Genomic DNA, 19,342 nt, shown 5'->3' on the forward strand with positions numbered 1-19,342 from the left:
AGATTTCCTCACTAGAAATTGAAAAGGGGAATTTAAAATCCAGAATATTGTTGCTTTGATTCATTGACTTATATTGCCTCCCTCATTCTTTATAATCCACAGAAGTTTTGTTTCCCATTAAGATCGAGAGCTCATTCAGACCAGGTACTTTATGAGCCACTACTTTAGCCTCTCATGTTGCTTTGCACACAACACACCCGTAAATACTTGCATTAAATTGGATGTAGACTTACGTGACTTTTTATTGCACTCAGTTGCCAGAGTTCTGCCGTGAGCTTTGTGTCCCAATCTAGCTTGTTATGCTTATCTCTTGGCTTAAAATGTTGTGCCTTGCAAAAGGCTTCTGTGAGCAAACACTCGAGTAAAATGAATTACCCCCTTTCAAAAGGGTCTGAATATGGTTTTTCTCAAGACCTATTACTGTGCCTTATACCTCATTATAATCTACTGGGGAGTTATTGTGCATTTTGTAATGGAGGCTAAATTCCTATTTTTCATCACCTGATTAGTATTTCTGAATTGGCTCTGGTGCCAAAAGGAATATTTTCCCTTACTGTTTCTCCTTTTCAGTAGTAATATAAATATAATAAAAAGCAGTAGAATGCATCCCCTCTCCAGAAACAAACAAAAACCAATTACGGTCAATCCTGAGGGAAGTCTTCGGTGGAGAAAGCCAAGAAAAGCAGAGAGAAAGCTGAATACCTCTGCCTTTATCTGTTCTCTCTGCCTAGCTTTTTAGGATCATATTTTCACAGACCAATTTGGATTCTTTCATGCCCAGGTGGGGAAGAAAAATTTTTATCCTCAACACATGATTGATGTGTTGAAATGTATGCAATTTCATCAGAGAGGTGTCCGTTCCTTAGAGCTTGTTTGTGATGTGTGTTTTCTGGCTATAGGACAAAACTTCGGGCAGCCCTAGAAAACAGACCAAGGAGGCATTAATGAAGGCTCACCCTGCTAGCTCACTGTCCACCTTCCTTCCTTGTGGTCCAACAGGAAGAGAGCCTGGGAGATGCGGCAGCCCTGTCACCGATCCGTGGCCACCACTTCCACCCTGCCGTGCAGGTCCTGGGTCTGCTTGTCCTTCAAGCATTTCTCACCCGTCCTGTACTCAGCTGTGCATCACAAGGAGGACAACTTTTGCAGACAGCATTTCCCAGGCTCCTCTGGCCACAGTTTTGCTTTTAGGGCTGGTTTTCCCTCTTTGATCATCTCACTAATACCACCATGATTCTCTTCTCTCCCTCTTCTGTGTAACCTAATCATTTATAAATGAAATTCTTTGCCTCATTTCTCTGGGTTCTGGCTAGACAGAGATTGAAGGCAGGAGGGTTCTTGCCCCACTCTTGGCACCGGGGCTCTACTGCTAGGACATGGAGGCCACCACAGTTCCAGCTTCCACCAGGATGCCCAACTCAGGCTCTGGTCCCTCTGGCCTTCCACTGAGGGCTTCCTTCTTTGCTGATATCTGGTTTTGGTTTCTCAGACACCTGTTTGCCTTCACAGCTCCTCCATCATCCATAAAACCAATTCCCAGCATTAAATTCCCTTTGTGGGAAATCCTGAGTGGTTTCGTTGTCCTGCTTATTACCCTTTGGCTGCTACCTGTGTCCTTGATACATTTGTCTTAGCCTTAGTAGGATAGCTCCTCAATACCAAATGTTTTATTGTCACAAACATGGTTTTTAAAAAGTTAATTCAAACTAAGCATGATGCATTAATTCACAGTGGATCACTGTGAATACTTATTGCTGAAAACTCATAAGTTCAAGTCTGATACCTAATAACTTAGAAGGCCTTAGATGCACTTTTTTGATGGATTTGAATCAAGCAGAACATTATCTTTCCCAAAGGGTGAGCAAAGATGTCTTTCAAAGAGAAGTGCAGGTGGGAGGGGGTCATTGTACCTCCCATATAGACACTGGACTGGGATAGACTTGGATTCAACCCTGAGCACTAACAGATATTAGCTGAGTGAGCTTGATCCCTACGTGTGTCTGGCCCTAATGTTCTCCATAAAAAATGAGATAGCATAGATAACGGTGTACATGTGGACAAACGCATAAAAGGCCTGACATAGGAAATGCTTGGTCTTGCCTTCAGGGCTTCTTTTCTTGTTTTGATTCTCACTAATATCACCATGCTGCTTCTTTCCCTCTTTTATTTAACCTAATCGTTTATAAAATGAAATTCCTTTCCTTGTTTCTCTAAAGCACAGCTAAGGTGAAATTCTTAAAAAGGAACTTTACGTGAAAGCCAAGGGAAACCAAAAAAGGAAATAAGCGGATCCAAAAGCAATAAAGCCATGCTCATAATGGAGGGATCCCTGAACAGGCAGTGGCCACTGACTGATTTTGTTTCTCAGGGACCTGGACTGCCTGTCGTGGATACCCTCTGTCTCACCACCTCTGGCTGTTAGGCATAGAGCATGGATTCTCGCCTAACTGGACATAGTGTTCCTTTCAAAGACAAATTTTTATTCCCCCAAAATAAAACTTTCCCCGCTTTCACCCTGCATGGGTTCCTTGGAGGTTTTATTTAAATAAAAGGACTGTCCCATTCTCAAAGCATCCATTCATTGTGTTACCCCTAAACCTACAATCTTTGAGCCAGGAAAAGGTTCTGAAAACGCTGCCTTTCAACAGATTAAACAGTCTCTGGGTCCTGGAACCAGTACTAGGATTATCAGGCTGAATGGCAACCTTGCGTACATTTTACCTCTTTAGAAGTTGCAAATCAAAGGAACAATTCTTGTTGAAGCCTGATGCTTCCCTTGCTTTCGTAATACTTTCTTTTGAGGACTCCAAGGAATCAAAAAGGGAGCTATCCAAATTAACAAACCTAGGGACCACTTTTGGCATTTTGTTCAAATACAGCCATCTCTGTAGAAACAAATGAAAAGATTCAGTCTTCAAATAATGTTTGATTGTACCTACCAAAGAATAAATATTCACCAGTAATCCTCAAGCATGGGCATCTTCTTGACCTCTCGCCCAGCCAGGATCTCAAATACTACTGCAAAAGAAGGTGAACTTTTTCCTAGGAAAGCAAAGATTGCCTCAGAAGCTAATCCCACATCCATCTACTGTAGACCACATACACCTGCACCTCTTTCTTTGAAGACAGGAAGAAGAAATGTGTTTCTATTATCTTCAAGAATAACCAGAAGCTTCTACAATTTACATACATAACCAGGAGTAGTCCTAGACATATAAACCAAGCTGTGTAACATAAGGAAGTGGGATACAGGACTACTGGGAACTCACAACTCAGAAATAATCAGCATGTTTTAACTGCACACATTTCCAGGGCCCTGGTGCATGCTGGTCTGGAGCTTTTGAACATTTTTTTTTTCAGGTGACTTGGGATCACACAACTCTATCTTCTTTGAGGAAGTAGTACAAACACAGGGCACGGCTGCTCTCCCATCTGAAGGTCTGCCCTAAGGGAATGTGGGCTATTTCTGGGCAAAGACAGTCTCTGTTTAAAGCTCCTACTGTATTGGCCCAGACTGACATTCCTTGGTCTATGGTGGTTGTAAACAGTATGCTGCTAAAATACTGTAATATTGCTTGACACCTGTGCTCTAGTGATTTCAAGAGGAGAAAATAAAAGTCTCCTTGATGTCAGGGAGGTGATGGAAATGTTTAAGTAAGCCAGTGAGATTTCAGTCATTCAAAGTAAATCTGCATCTCGTCTGTCCTTCTCTTACAACTTTGTATTCTATACCATTTCCTTAATTCTATAATAATATAAAAGTCGTAACTCATCTGAAATTTGCCGTCGATAAAAAGAAAGGCGTATATTTATACATGTATATTTGGTTTTTGGTATGTAAATTATTTTAAATTAATATTAACTTTTACTTCCTCCATTGATTCTATTTTTTAATTAGGATGAGAGGGAAAATCTACCAATTCATTTTGAGTGTAATGGCTTGAATTTGCAAAAAGTAGGATTTTTAGTATTAAGTGTAATAATGTCTACATTAGGTCTTGTTTTGTTTTGTTTTGTTTTACTGCTGTAACAAATTACCACAAGTTTAGTGGCTTAAATCAACCCAAGTTAATTAATTCTACAGTGCGTAGGTTAGAAGTCTGAAATGGATCCCACTCGGTTAAAAATAAAGGTGTTGGCAGCCATTTGCTTCTGAAGGTCCATATATTGCTTCATCTTTTCCATCTTCTAGAGGCTACCTTCCTTCCTTAGCTCTTGGCCCCTTATATCAGCAAACCCATCAAAATCAGGCCAAGTCTGACTCATGCTGCTGTCTCTCTGGTTAGAATGCTTTTGCCTCTCCCTTCTATCTTTTAAGAGCCCATATGAGCGCACTAGACCTATGAGGAAACACCAAGATAACCTCCCTAATTTGAGCCTTAACTTAACATCTACAGAGTCCCCTTTGTTGTGTAATCTAATATAGTCACAGGTTCTGGAGATAAGGATATGGACATCTGGGTGGGGGGGGCATGATTCTGCCTATACAATCTCATAATTAAATGCACCGTCATCTCCTACCTTCTGGAAGTGGCATAAACCATGTTGTATTGATGGTTTTACCACCATGTTTGACCACTCATATCTTTCTCGTCCATTTGGAAATGCCATTGCCAGATCTTACAGAGAACTAGAGGGAGGGGGCATTGCTAGGACTAATGGACCTACCTGTGTAGCTGTGTACCAAGGCATTTTCCTGGGATCCCAATTCAGCAGCTTCATCTAAAGAATGTGGATAATGGAGGGGGCCTCATACAGATCCTAGAGCTGCACTGACAGTCACGGAATCCCCAAAGCTGTACACTACTTTGCAAATGAAAGAGATGGTACACTAGCTGTCCCAGTGGGTTCTAGGAACTTGAGTACATAAAACCACCGAGAAGTTATCATTTAGCAATTAAAGCTTTTTTCCAAAAATACAGATTGCAGAAAAAGAATCTTAACTACACGACAGAGGAAATGAAATCGCTCATTTTCATTCTAAATCAATGCTTTATCCCTATCCCCTGAGATGGGTCATTTTTAATCTCCATACATGTTTATCTTGTTTTGCTCTTTCTTCTGCTCTGATGTTTGTTATGCTTTGAGTAGATATTGATTCCCTTTTCATTAAGGCTGCAAACATCTAATCATTCCTATTTTTTTTCATTTTTAATAATTTATATTTAAATTTTGGCAAATTGAAGGTCTAATTTTGCCCTTTGAATGCCTCTGCATTCAAGTTCTTCAGGCAGATTTTATCCCTTCTTTTTTTTAATTCTATTTTGAGTTTTATAAAAATGGATGTTTCTTATTATCCCCCCAACCCATAATTTTCTTTAGCGAACTTTTAGTTTAATTTTCTTTTGCCTTAACATTTTATTTTTCAGACACCTCTCATTGAACCTCACGTTCCTCTTCGTCCTGCTAACACCATTACCAAGGTAATGGGATGTAGGTGGGTTGATGAGCCATCAGAGCTAGCTTCTTAAGTAACTACTGGAGGTGGTCAGTATGTCAGAGCATCACGTCAAGAAACTTCGGATACATTTTCTAGACACAATAAATATTCAGTGTGTTTCAGTTCTTAAATGAAACAGTGACATGTCAGACAAGTGAACAATGTAAATGCGTGAATGAGTTGTATTTTTCAAGCCAGAGTCAGAAAGTGATTTAAGTATTCATCTGATTTGTTTTTCCTTCTATAAAATCTCCTTCTTCTTCCTCTTCTTTCACCTCATTAAAATCCAGGTCCCTTCAGAGAAGATCCTCAGGGCTGGAAAAATTTTACGAAATGCCATTCTTTCTCGAGCCCCTCACATGATAAGAGATAGAAAATACCACCTAAAGACATACAGGTATGTGCAATCATCCTAAAGGCTATGGCCGCCTCAGATTCATGTCTAGTGAAATTGGAACAACCTTATGTTTTCTTGTGTTTGTATCCATGGCAGCTTGTTTTGTAATCCTCAAGGTTCTGGAAGATCTAAGCTTGTCTTTGATCCCTGCTTAACTTTAAGTATCATTAATATTCTGAGAAGTTATTCCTAAACTAATTTGCATGGACATTGGTTTAATTATGATAGAAGAAATTTTTTTTAATTTCTGTTTGCTAGTGGTTTTTTTTTTAGGGAAACTATTAGATTTAAATGAGACTCAGCTAACATTTACTGAGCATATATTTGTGCTTGAAGCCCTCTACCAGACCATTTTCCATATGTTACCCTATTTCCCTCTCACAACCCTGCTAGGTAGGTGTTAGGCCACTTTTCAGATGATAAACCTGATGCTTAGAGAGATTAAATAATTTTCTTTGTCCAAGTCACAAGTCTAGTGAGTGGTAGAGCCAGGATTTAAACCAACCAACCTTGGTTGATTTCCATGTGCAGTGATCTTTTCATGCATTCTATCATTCATTCATTTCACAGATGCTGGTGCCCAGTATTAAGTACCTACTGGGCACCAGATACTATTGTGTTCTAAGCCCTAAGGATATAAGAGTGCACAAAATTATGCAATGTCCTTTACAGAGTTTACTTTCCACTGTAGGATTTCATTCTAGTATACATATAGTGAGATATACAACTCTGTATCACATCTGTAATCATTTAGAATAAGGACTCATTATAGCTGTCACTGGAGTTAAGAAATTATTTAGCTGAATCTTCTGGGATGACTGAACAGTGATAGGTCAACTAAAGATTCATGACTGATCTTTGGCTTTTGATTTTTTTCAATTCAACAAGGATTTAGGAACTGGAATGGCCTGTGTATGGCACACAAGCCTTCACTCTCTCTTTCCACCCATGGAGCACCCTCATAACCCTCTTTCAGCAATCACTCAACTCTTGCATTTAGCCTAGACATGATTTCAGAACCCGTCAGACCTGGCATGAGTCAAAAGCCATTTGATTCACATGAACCAAATTCATAAGACACAGTGAAAAGCTTAGAATACAAATTTTAAAGTTATCATAAAAGATATGTATCTTTCTAGTGACTGTCAACTATGACAGAACCTATAAAATTAGACCGATTAACCTATAGCAAACTTTCCAGTACATGTGCCTCAAGATCTGTTTCTTTCCCAAGGACAGAGATGGAAAAACATGGCTTCTTCCTCTTTGGATCACTTTTTCCAAAAATCCACTTTTTCTGCATGAAAACAAACACTCTTCTGTTTGTGCTTGTCATGAATATGTTTACAAGACCAAAACTGACAATATATTTGTTACATTAATTGGCCTTTTTTTCAATAGAAATTTGGAAATGAGATGGGATTTGAGAAACACTTTGGTCTTATCAAACAGGATACATTCCATTTCTTAAGACATATGCCATTTCTTAAGACACCTAGCCCTTTTAATGTTGATATTTACTAGCTACCATTTTGGATGACTGCATTGGGAACTCTCCAACCCTGGAAATTCATTCTTTTGGAAGACTGTAGTCTCTACACACTGCTATAATTTTAAGAGAAGTAAGGTTTAAAAAAAAATCATGTGTCACATGTTTCCACAGAGAGTTAGAACAGTTTAACTTATTAAGTGAATCTCAAAATCTCATATGAAAAAGAAAAATGACCTTTTTCTTTTTCAGTCTTTATTATTTTTTCCCCTGACTTAGGATGTGACTATGCTTTTCCAAGTGTTGACTTGCATTAGGGAAATTCCATTAAAATATGTCATCTTTTAGACAAAATGGAAACTAGAAGTCAGAAACCATAAACTCTTTCTTGCTCCATAGTACTAGTATTTTAAACCCCTGAAATATAGGTGTCATGTCTATTCCACACCCTATGACACAAATTAATGATCTGTCGGTAATAGCCCATGGACTCAACTGGAAGCCGAAGGGATGATTTTTTTTTTCTGGACCAGAGTTTGGGTTCCTTGCCCCATATCTTGTACTTCCCAGTTCCATCTCTCTCCTTCCTACTCTCTACCCACTTTTGTCATTGCCGCAGTATTAGAGCATTGAAGTCTCTTCAGATGTAGTGTCACCTCCAATGATCACATGCTAAGGTACACTATCGATTCTAAAGTGGCTAGAGGCAGCCCAGTGATTCCATCAGCTGCAAGTGGCCCAGCTATGTATCTTTGTTCTGTATTCTGACTACAGGGTTCTCATACCCTGTACAAAGGCACAGGGGTTCTGAGATCATCTCAGTTCCTTTAAGTAAAGATAATTAATCTAATTAAAAGCCACATGGGGGATCCCTGGGTGGCGCAGCGGTTTGGCGCCTGCCTTTGGCCCAGGGCGCGATCCTGGAGACCCCGGATCGAATCCCACGTCGGGCTCCCGGTGCATGGAGCCTGCTTCTCCCTCTGCCTGTGTCTCTGCCTCTCTCTCTCTCTCTCTCTCTGTGTGTGACTATCATAAATAAATAAAAATTAAAAAAAATAATAAAAAATAAAAGCCAAATGGAATTAATTTTTTATTCTTTTATAAATTCTCAAATTGGAAGAGGCATGTTTTGACAGGTCATATGTTCAGAATGAACAGTACATAGATGCCTCCTTCACTCATTGAAGTTCTTTATATGAGTATAGACTGTTTTCAGAGCAGCCCTAGAAATCTGATGGCCTTCTCAGTACATCTCCCTTGTGAAATATTCGATAGTAGGATCTGAATCAGGGCACCCCAGGAGCTTGGACAGATCTCAGACTTCCTAGAATATTAGAACCGGAAGTGGCCTTAGAGGCCATCTTTTCCTCCTTGTTTTTTTACAGATGCGAAAACTGAGAACCAGAGAGCTTAAACGATATGGCCACAGTCAGATAGCTACTAGCTAGTAGACCGAGTGCTGTATCTCATGATCCCTCCCAGGCTAAGCCTCTTCCTAGTGTGGCACAGCACCAGGAAGCTTCTCCAGTTTAAACTAGAGAGGAGCTCCTGAGCTCCACCCCAGAGATGGTGCTGTCCTTAGCACAAAGGGGAGGCCACCAATGACATAGTGACATAGACCCAGCTGCTCTGTGACTTCCTGTGTTATCCCTGGGATTCATTCCTAGGGCTTCAAGATTTCATTTCCACCTTTGAACCATCATGCCACAAACCCCACCCTTCTCTTTCACCCCACCTCAGTGTTCCCTTGTGTGTGTGTGTGTGTGTGTGTGTGTGTCTGTGTGTATAATTATATGTTTCCTAACTAATACACGTAGTTTGCCCATCCCAACAAGCTTACCACAGAGGGGCAACTTACATACAGGTGAATGTGTGACTATTACAGAAAGCATGTGGAGCTCCTCAGATGACAGGCTCTGCGGAAGTGCTGATGCTCATTACATAGGACTTTTTTCAAAGAGATTTGCATCACTAATTGCTTGTTTCTCCCAACACCCCTCTGAGGAAGATCAGTAGTATTACTTGAAAATATAAAGTGCTATATAATTTTGCACTTATACAGAGCCTTTCATGTAGCACCTCCAAGTGCCTCACAAACATTAACTCATTCCTCACAAGGCTCAGGTGAAGGAATTCAGAATTTTGCTTTGCCTTCATTTTACACTGAGATTTTCTAGGACCGACTCAAGGCAAGAGAGTTTCTGGCCCTGGGATTAGCTTGCTAGGTAATGCTCCCCATCTCGTGGCCATTCTGTTTCCCCTGGATCTGCAGTTTGTAATGCTTTCTCATTGGCTGGAAGGTTCCCTCATGAGCTGAGTGGTTTTACTGGTTTGTACAAGTTTGAGAACCTGAGGCCACACCAGGATGTGCTTTGTTTGCAGTGAGACCTCTTAGGGTGGAAGAGCACAAGCATTTTGGGAAGGTCTTTCAAAAGCCACCTCCCAGCCTTCATCTGCAAGGGGGTGACTTCCCACTCTTTTGTGTCCCCCCTCTCCTTAGGCAATGCTGTGTGGGCACCGAGCTGGTGGACTGGATGCTGCAGCAGACTTCATGTGTTCACTCCCGAACTCAAGCTGTTGGCATGTGGCAGGTGCTGGTGGAGGACAGTGTTCTCAATCACGGTAAGATAAGCCACAGTCCCTGGAAAACCCTCTGGAAATGCTAAGTGCATTTCCCTAGTAAGTCATCACTAAACTCCCACATGGGCAAAAAAAGAATTATGATCCCTTTAGGGGCCCACAGAGCCAGCATCTTCATTTAGCAATACAAATGCAGCGAGTGGAGGCTGTTGATTGCTATGTTCCACCATTGTGCCTTCCTAACTTGGGAGAATGTATGAAGGGAAAATGAAATTACAACCCAAGTGCATCAGTTCCAATTATGTTTATTAGTTTGCATTCATGGTTCATTGATAGTGTGATTATACTCTGAGCATAGCAATCCTGGTGCGGGGGCCGAATGAAGAGCAATGAAATGTGTGGCTGGGTTGATAGCATGAAAGACAGTAATGAATTCAGAAGCTGCCTTTTAACTATGGTGTTATCTGGGGGAGCCGATTTGTATACACACGGGATGACCGTATTGCTGATCAGGAATGTGCTCGACAGTTGAGGCCCCTGATTCCTGCAGGGACTGTCATTGGGCAGGGTGGCTGGTCAGTCCTGGAGTGGAACTGTAGTTGAACTACTTATGCCATTTGCTTTAAGACCATTTCTCCAAACTGACAAACTATTAAAATCATTCATTTAACTTAACAATACCTGAGAATCTAATGATGCCTTCGTCAATGTTTCTCAGACTTTAATGTGCATACGAACCCTCTGAGACTCTTGTTAAAATGCAGATTCTGGGGGTGTCTGGGTGACTCAGTTGGTTAAGCTCTGCCTTCAGCTCAGGGCATGATCCCAGGGTCCTGGGATTGAGCCCTGTGTCAGGCTCCCTGCTCAGTGAGGAATCTGCTTCTCCCTCTCTCTCTACCCCTCTCCACACAGCCCCCTGCTTGTGCTCACTCAGGGTTTCTCTTTCTCTCCCTCCCTCTCTCTCTCTGTTCTCTCTCCCCTCCTCTGTCTCTCTTTCAAATAAATTAACAAATCTTTCTTAAAAATGCAGATTCTGACTCAGCAGGTTTGGGATGGGGCCTGAGGGTCCATGTATCCAATGAGCTTCCAGATGCTGCTGATGCTGCTGTTGGGGATCATATTTTGAGCACCAGGAATCTACCATTTCTCTTCATCTTTTGGCCATGCTGATGCTCCATCCTGAAAGGGGGCTTAGAAATGAGAGATTCTGAGCTGAGTTCACTGACTGTCCTACCGACATCTAATTCTTTTTCTTTAAAGATTTATTTATTTATTCATTTTTATGATAGACATAGAGAGAGAGGGGGGGGGGCAGAGACACAGGCAGAGGGAGAAGCAGGCTCCATGCAGGGAGCCCGACGCGGGACTCGATCCCGGAACTCCAGGATCGTGCCCTGAGCCAAAGGCAGGTGCCAAACCGCTGAGCCACCCAGGGATCCCCCTAATTCTTTTTCTTTAAAAGGAACAAGAGAAAAAAAACTTTTAAAATCAGAACTGGATGGAAATTATCTTAAGTTCTTTCTAGGATTATAGGACCTAGAAGCTTGGTCCCATCAGTTTCATTCAAACAATTAATTTTACTCTGTTTTTTTTTTTTTTCTTTTTTCAGTGTAGACACATTTACAAACAGTACATACAGAAAAAAAGACATGAATTCCGATCCCTATAAAGTATGGTCGTTTTAAGTCTGCCCTCAAATCCCATTATAAGGCACGGTCTGGCAGTTGGTTATTTTCCTGTTTGGGACACATGTCCCACATGCTAGAAAATGTCACCAAGGCAATTTTTGCTGGTCAGAGTGCTCATCTCAGAAGAGTTGGCAGGCTCTCATAAGAAAGTGGTAGGGCGAGCCCGAGCCGGGGAGCAGAGCCGGGCGGGTCAGAGAGAGCTGCGAGGTGCATGACCACAGCTGGGATGTCAGGTCTCCCTGCTGCACGGCCCAGGCGAAGTGCAGTGAGAGGGGCGTGGAGTCTCACCACTTGGCTGTCACTCGGCTCTCTTGCCCGACACCATCCACTTGCTTCTGGTGACCGGGGCTGTGAGGCAGACCCACAACAGCTGACGCTTGCCTTCATGTTTCACATAGTGGACCAGGAGCACCATTTCCAAGACAAATATTTATTTTATCGATTTCTGGATGACGAGCACGAGGATGCCCCTTTGCCTACCGAGGAGGAGAAGAAGGAGTGTGATGAGGAGCTGCAGGACACCATGCTGCTGCTGTCGCAGATGGGCCCTGACGCCCACATGAGGATGATCCTCCGCAAACCGTGAGTGAGGGCGCCGGGCTCGCCCTCGGCGGGTCCCCGGGGCGCAGGGGTGTGCAGGCGCGCTCGCCTGGGCCACAGGGAAGTAGGCTGATTTCAAAAGTCCTGGCCTTTCCCCAGGGCCAGAGGGGTGACACAGCAGTGTTCGTCTCCCTTCTGTTTTATTTTTGAGCCAGATAATTCCATTTCCCTTTTGTAGGAGTTTAAACTGTACAGATTTTCAGTGGTTGGTTCAGGATGTCAAAATTGAGTCCACACATTAAACGACCTTTGGGCAATGACAAACAGAAACTGCTCTGTTTCTATGCCAGACTGCGGCAACCCCTTTCTTTCTAATGCAATAGGACGGAGGTCATCAGAACCACAGACATCATGCCTGTGCTTGTGCTCATTCATTCATTCAACGCATCCTTTCGAGCCATGCTGAACCTTCTGCTCTTCAGCTGGAAGACCCATGCTTGAGAGAATACCACTGCTCTGTTAGTGCTTCCAAGCCTCCTTTCCACCAGTGAGATGCTCTCCCCCTTCCATCTCAGCTGAAACCCCTCCTTACCCTCAGTAACAGCCCATCAGCTAAACTGAAGGCTTCTGAAGTGTTTAATCAGCAGGAGTGTACTGAGCCCCTGTTTTACTCAGGGAGCTCTCCTCGTGGTTCTAGGCCATGCAAAGAAGCATATGCCACGGCCCCCATCTCAGGGAATCCTTTTCAATAAAGGATGAGTTGGCACTTGGTTCTGAGGCCACTATACACAGGCTTATGTTTTTTTCTGGGAATAAAATGGCCCTCCACCCTGCAACCAGTGCCAGCAGCTGTGGATGTGGGGTCTGAGTCACAGGCTTGGCAACTCCACACATTAGTGGGTCTTGACAAGAGCATTATACTTTAAGTGTCTTGTATGGCCATGAGGCCCTTTGCAAAAGTGTCATGTCCCTAAGACCAGCTTCCCCAAACATCTGCCCCTGAGACCAACGTAGAGTACTTCTCAGTGCTTCTATTTCCTCACTTCAACATATTTTATTTCTTTGTCGTGTTATGTCCCTTTTGTCAAAACTTTCTCTTGGGTCTTAATGTCCACCACCATGTGTTTCAAAGGCCTTCCCTGATCCAGTTAGCGCTATCATTTTTAACTCTAGGACATTGGTTCTAGTTCAGCCCCTTGAGCCCCAAAACCCTTCCTTCAAACACAAATTTGATGGAAAAATCCAAACTATCAAACAGAAAAGCCAGCCCTCACTGACCTAATTATGGGTAGCATCCAAGAACCTTGCCCAGCCAATTTATGCTCTCTCTGAAGGATCACAGGGGTGAGTGGCTGAGGGGACACAAGAGAACCATCAGGGCAGAGAGAACTCAAATGAACACCATTCTAAACCACGCTTTCTTTCATGTCAGCCTGCTTCGCCTCTACCTTCCCCACATACCTTTGTCCTGTTGTCTGGATCCATCCCCTTCCGGCTGCCACTTTCACTCAAGTTGACACCAAACAGTGATTGGTTCTGAATGAGAAGTGGGACAGCCTCCTAAGGGGCATTTGGAAAGGTCAGGGGATATTTTGAGTCCATGCATGAGGGGCGCACCTCTGCCATTCACTGGGCAGTGGCAAGGGCCAAGGGATGCTAAACACACCCAACAATACCTAGAACCCTATAAAATAAGTTGCTGTCTGAAAAATAATGCTCCTGTTGAGAAACATTGCTTCAAACTGTGAATTTCTGAAAGGCAAAAACATATCTCATTTTACTTCATTCATTCATTTATTCATTTATTTCTCCAATATTTGATAAACACCTGTTTTGCTCTAGATAATATGTTAGTTGCTAAGGCTGAAACATTGAACAAGAGCATTGCACCTCCTTCCTAGAGCTTTCTGCCTCATCCAAGAGACAGATCTTAAAAAATTAGTTATTCAAGGAATCATTTTATAAGAGCTCTAATGCATGCTACAAAGGAAAATGTAGTGTATATTAATAGAGTATGATATGGAAATGGGGATTGAATCTGGCATAGAAGTTAAGAAAAGCCATATTCCTAGCTCTGTGCATTCCACCCAATAGACCATCAGTAAATATTTGCTGAGTGAATGAATGATCCAGCAACTATATAATCCTGGCTAATGTACTGTCAGCTGTTTAGTTGCTTCAAGGGAAGCAGAAATGCCATTCGATTCAAGATATTTGAGCATCAGCTAAAGAGGTTTTTTTTAAAAAAAAAGTAATAAAATGGTTCCTACCTTTGGAGAATTTATAATCCAGTAGTTGAAGCACTCCCAAATTGGATTCTGAAGCAAGAAACATTTATTGAGTGCCTGCTGTGGGCCAGAAACATTCATGCTAATTGCTTGATTCACCCTCACAAGAGCCTGAGAGCTAGTTTCATTAGTGACCCTTAAAAATAGAAGCCTGTGCTTGTGCTTTTTTCCCTCCATACAGCACTGAATTGCATGATCCTTGGCAGCCCAAGGATTCTTCAGAAAAAACGACATTCCAAAGGTTGGATTTTTCTAGTCTGTCACTGGAAAGTACAGGTTTCACCAGTATTCCAAGACACATCATTTGGGTGCCCTTGGGATGTTCCCATCTTTCCAGGTTTTATGATACTACAAAAGTGGAATCAACTTGTGATTCAGTTCTTCTGACTTAGTACTCCTTTTCTTTCTGTTGGAATGACAGTCCCTAAGAGATGGGAAAGTGAAAAAGAAGAAATCTAATTTGGGGGACAGACTTTCAAACTCTACACACACATACAAACACACACTTTTAGGGGCCGTGGGGGAGCAGCCTGATAATGACATTTGGAGCTTCTATTAATTTTATTTAAGTGGGAAAAAAATATGCTTAATTGATCAAGAATTGCCAGTATCACCACTATCCTTAAAGAGACCGGCTGAGCACTTTGCTCCTGGAAACTTAAGGGCATGTTTAAAGGGCCTGGAAATGTTGACTTTTTACTGCCCAGAAAGTCAAGTCATTAGGAAATGTGGAGGCATGAGATGCATTGGCTCCATAACGACCGGGGCAGGACCCCTCAATTTTTTTAACGCAGCACAGCTGCATTTTATAATAGTCACCACTGCCAGAGAGGCTGCAGAACTCTGATAATTACTGGGAAAGAAATAACACAATATTCTTTGATGAGAAGATTACTTTGAGAATTTGATTGTATAATGAAGATGTTGCTTTGAAAGGTTCTTCCCATTGTTCTGAATCTGAGACTCGCTAGCAAAAAAAAAAAAAAGTGTCACTTGTTTTGACAGGCTACTTAGAAAAATTCTCTGTTTATTACATTAACTGCAGCATTTTAACTGTCAAACTATGAAAGAATGTTCTGTAGTTTAAAAAACAGAATAGAGCTTCAGGGGAAATTTTTTGGCATACTCTTGTTGCTATTGGTATTGAAAAAAAAACATACATTCTGAATGTGAAATTAGCTTTTTATGTGGTGGCAGGCAGAGTGACTCACAATGCCCATCCTGGTTTCACAGGTGCAGACCTGGATGGCACTGGGGGGCAAGTACTACAGAACAGTGACAGTTTGACAGTGCTGTTGTTGCAGCTCGAAGACAGGGATATCAAACCTAAAATGAGCTCTTGGAGCTAATTGTTTTGATTTTGCTTTGTTTATAAGCCTAAAAACAAGAGGTTACCCTACAGCAAGTAGATATGGTGGGGACCCTTGCCAGTAGAAATGTTCATTCTGCTTACCTTTGAGCAGGTACTTTTGGATAGAGGACCATGGGCAAAAAAAAAAAAAAAAAAAAGGTAGAGGACCAGATAAGCAGAATGTTATAAACTTGGGGCTAGGTGGATAAAAAGAGGCTTCAAGGAGACAAAGAAGGCTCTTGACATACATTCCTCTCAGCCTCTTCTTCCAAGAAAAGTGAGACACGATGTCCCACCGTTTAGAAAGATCTATAAGAAACCAGCCTAAAGATGGGAGGGAAAGGAAGTAATGCCATTTGTCAAATCTAGTTCTAAGTAGGTCTGCAAATCTGAAATTCCCTAAAAGCCTAGAAGCTTAACTAGTTGAGAAAGGGATAGGTGGTTATTTGGCCTGAGCAGAAGGGGATGGAGTGTGTGTGTGTGTGTGTGTGTGTGTGTATTAAATGTAAGAAATAATACATAAACATAAAATATGTAACAAAGATATGAACAAGAGAATTCTTGGCACATTCTGGCATCTTCCAAATGGGCCCAAAACCTGAGTTTGTTTATTTTATGTGATAAGTTAATATTTTCTAACATATACTACAGGGCATAAGTTTAAAAGAAAACGATTTAGATGATTAAGTGGTATGAGAAAATACACCTTGGTCAGTTGGCTGCATTAAGACAGCCCCCACCTGCTGTTCCACACACTTGCTCTAGAGGGCATTTGAGAGCCTGTGTATTTTCTCCAAATTAGTAGAGTCTCTTTTAAGAGGTTCTTTATCTGTCCAAGCTGTTTTTGAGGGTGTGAAATTTGAAATCCTGATAATTACAGGGAAATTTGCTTCCTCGAGGGATCCCAGATTAGCAAGCCTAAAATCAGTGGTGCCTAGGGTTTAGATTTCTGTTGGGATATGCCAAGAAATGTTCAAAGTTATGAAATTCATCCTCAAATGCAAATCAGATGAAAAAAGAAACGACTTAAAGATCCTGATCTTTATGAAATAAGAAATTCACTATGAATCTTTTCTTCCACTGCATGACAAACTTTGCCTTTGTTTTTTTCTGGAAAGATTGCTGTGCTCTAAGTGAAAGCTTGTAGAATTTACCAGAAGAAATGATTGCATTAAGTAGGCCATTTCTTGGGTTTGGATTTGTTGCCTCTCCCCTAGTAAAGGCAATTTACTACTTAACCTTCATGTTTATGTTCCCACGAAGCCAACCACTGGATTACTGCCTTTGAGATTCAAATTTGGGAGAGGGGAAGATGGATGTAGCTGCCCATTTACAGTGTAGGGTTCATTATAAGATTACCTCAAGGTTTTAATGACTTTCTATTGTTAAAATCAATGTGTTCATTGTAGAAAATTTGGAAACTACTAAAAGGAGTTAAAGAAAAATAACACCTGCAATCACATCTCCCAGAGATAATTATCAACATTTTGGTGCATGTCCCTTGGTTATTTTTTTCAATTCCTAACTTTGTGCCATTAATAATATATTGTGATATTCTCCCTTAACTTTAAATATTTTCCAAGGACAGGATTTTTAATAGGTGCATAGTGGTCTACCTTCCAATGTCCCTACTATATTCGGTTGGCCTTGTTGGATGTTACGTTCATTCTCAAGCCCTTTCTTTTTTAAAAAAAAAAATATATTTTATTTACTCAGGAGAGAAACAGGGAGAGGCACAGACATAGAATGAGGGAGAAGCAGGCTCCCCGCAGGGATCCTGATGCGGGACTCGATCCCAGGACCCCAGGATCATGACCTGAGCCGAAGGCAGATATTCAACCACTGAACCACGCAGGTGCCCCTCAAACCCTTTCTTAACAGCAACAAAAAATAATATTCTATTGCACTTCTTCCCAGAACAAAGAAAGAACTCCTAGCCTGACAGGAGTGCAGGGGTGGGACTGGGGCCAGAAAGATGTCAGGAAGTTCCAGCCAGGAACAATAAGCTGTTTCACGCTGAATGAATGCCCAGACCAAGAGTGCTAGTAAATGTGCCTGAAGGTTTAGGCCCAGGTCAGATTGCACTCTGTGCACACTGGATCTATTTTATAGCCATTGGGAGCCCCATCGCAGAACCTCAAAGTGGGGTGTGGATGGTCAGCTTCGCAGTAGGTAGCTTTCTCTGCTCACTGTGGAGAATGCTAAGACTAAAGACACAATACCAGATATTAAGTTCTTTGAGGTTAAAATTAATTGTATTTGAAGAATTGAATGACAGCATTTGAGATGCATGCATTGGACCCAAGAGACTGCTATTAAATAAAGTGAAGGTGAGACTGAGCTGCAGAGCCCCGGATTCTAGTCTTACCAAATCTACTAGTTGGTACCCAATAGCTCTAGATTACAAATCTCTTAAACTATAAAGTGCGTTTACCCTCGTCCAACTTCACAAGGAGATTGTAAACAGGAAAAAAATGCCATTGTATTTCATTATAGCCAGTGTTTATTGAGCATACATATGCTAACCACTGTGATCTAATTCAGTTTTTTCAACAGAACTATGAGGTAGTTACTAATATCACCCCCATTTTATGGATTCGGAAATAGACACAGGTTAAATAACCTGCTTGTGTTGGACTCAGGATTGGTTTGGCTCCAGAATCTGTATTCTTTACCGTGGTCTACCACCTTTCTCAGGCCAAAAAGGATTCAAAACGGCCTCCTGGGTTTATTCTTAGAGCAATGATGAGGAAAGATGTCTTGGGTATTTGATCTAAAAATAATTACTTCAGACTAATCTCATTTTACTCAATTATTACCTTATAGACCTGAATGGAATACAAGCATTATCATCTACTTAGAAAAATATTCACATCAACCCACTAGCCATAATTACAAACAGAACCTAATAATAAATATATGAATCACACTGTAGTTCATATACTGACCTTATATATTGGTCCTCACATCATTGAATCTCAAAACAACTCTATGAAATGAGCAGGACTTATGTCATTATCCACCATTTGCATGAAAAGAAATTGAGCTTAATAGATGTCAAGTGCCTTCCTTGATATCACACGGAAGTACATGTGGCTGAACCAGGTACCGAGTCCGTATGTCTGCTTACTCCACATCCAATTTCATTTCCATTTTTTTTTCATGGAGAATATTTTTTCCTCTCTTAGTTTGCCTCAACTTCATCCCCTCTAGTGTATTTACTGAATGAGAAGTAAAATCCAAAGAAATATGGATAATCCAACTGTCCCTGATTAAGAATTAATTTTTGCAAGGAAAAGGTAGTAACACATCTACATAGCACCTCCTCAAAAAACGTTTGAACTTTCTATCTGATACATATATATGTCATACACAAAGACAAACAAGTAACTATCCTATCTGGTGCTATCCAAATTTGTTTTTCTCAACTTACTGCTTAGGTATTTTAAAGGAAAATATTTATACTTGCCCCTTTTCAAAGGTTTAATATTAAGTTTCTAGCATGTCCCCGTAGTAACCAGTTTTTCTGGAAGAATGTTGGGCATATTCAGTTTCTAAATATGAAAAAC

At 41.3% G+C, this 19,342-nt stretch overlaps 1 protein-coding gene across 24 annotated transcripts in view; it reads left to right on the plus strand.

Moving 5' to 3' along the window:
- Positions 1-19,342, plus strand: part of RAPGEF4 (Rap guanine nucleotide exchange factor 4) — a 284,923-nt gene that overhangs the window by 194,196 nt on the left and 71,385 nt on the right. For 18 of the 24 annotated variants that reach the window (XM_072751936.1, XM_072751937.1, XM_072751942.1 and 15 more), the window contains 4 exons: positions 5,370-5,423; positions 5,731-5,837; positions 9,827-9,948; positions 11,993-12,176. In XM_072751936.1, coding sequence (XP_072608037.1) covers positions 5,370-5,423; positions 5,731-5,837; positions 9,827-9,948; positions 11,993-12,176 — 467 coding nt within the window. The remainder of the gene's footprint in view (positions 1-5,369; positions 5,424-5,730; positions 5,838-9,826; positions 9,949-11,992; positions 12,177-19,342) is intronic. The other 6 variants (XM_072751935.1, XM_072751947.1, XM_072751954.1 and 3 more) reach the window with 1 other exon arrangement.

Source organism: Vulpes vulpes, chromosome 3 (assembly GCF_048418805.1).
Source record: "Vulpes vulpes isolate BD-2025 chromosome 3, VulVul3, whole genome shotgun sequence".
Taxonomy (NCBI): Eukaryota; Metazoa; Chordata; class Mammalia; order Carnivora; family Canidae; genus Vulpes; species Vulpes vulpes.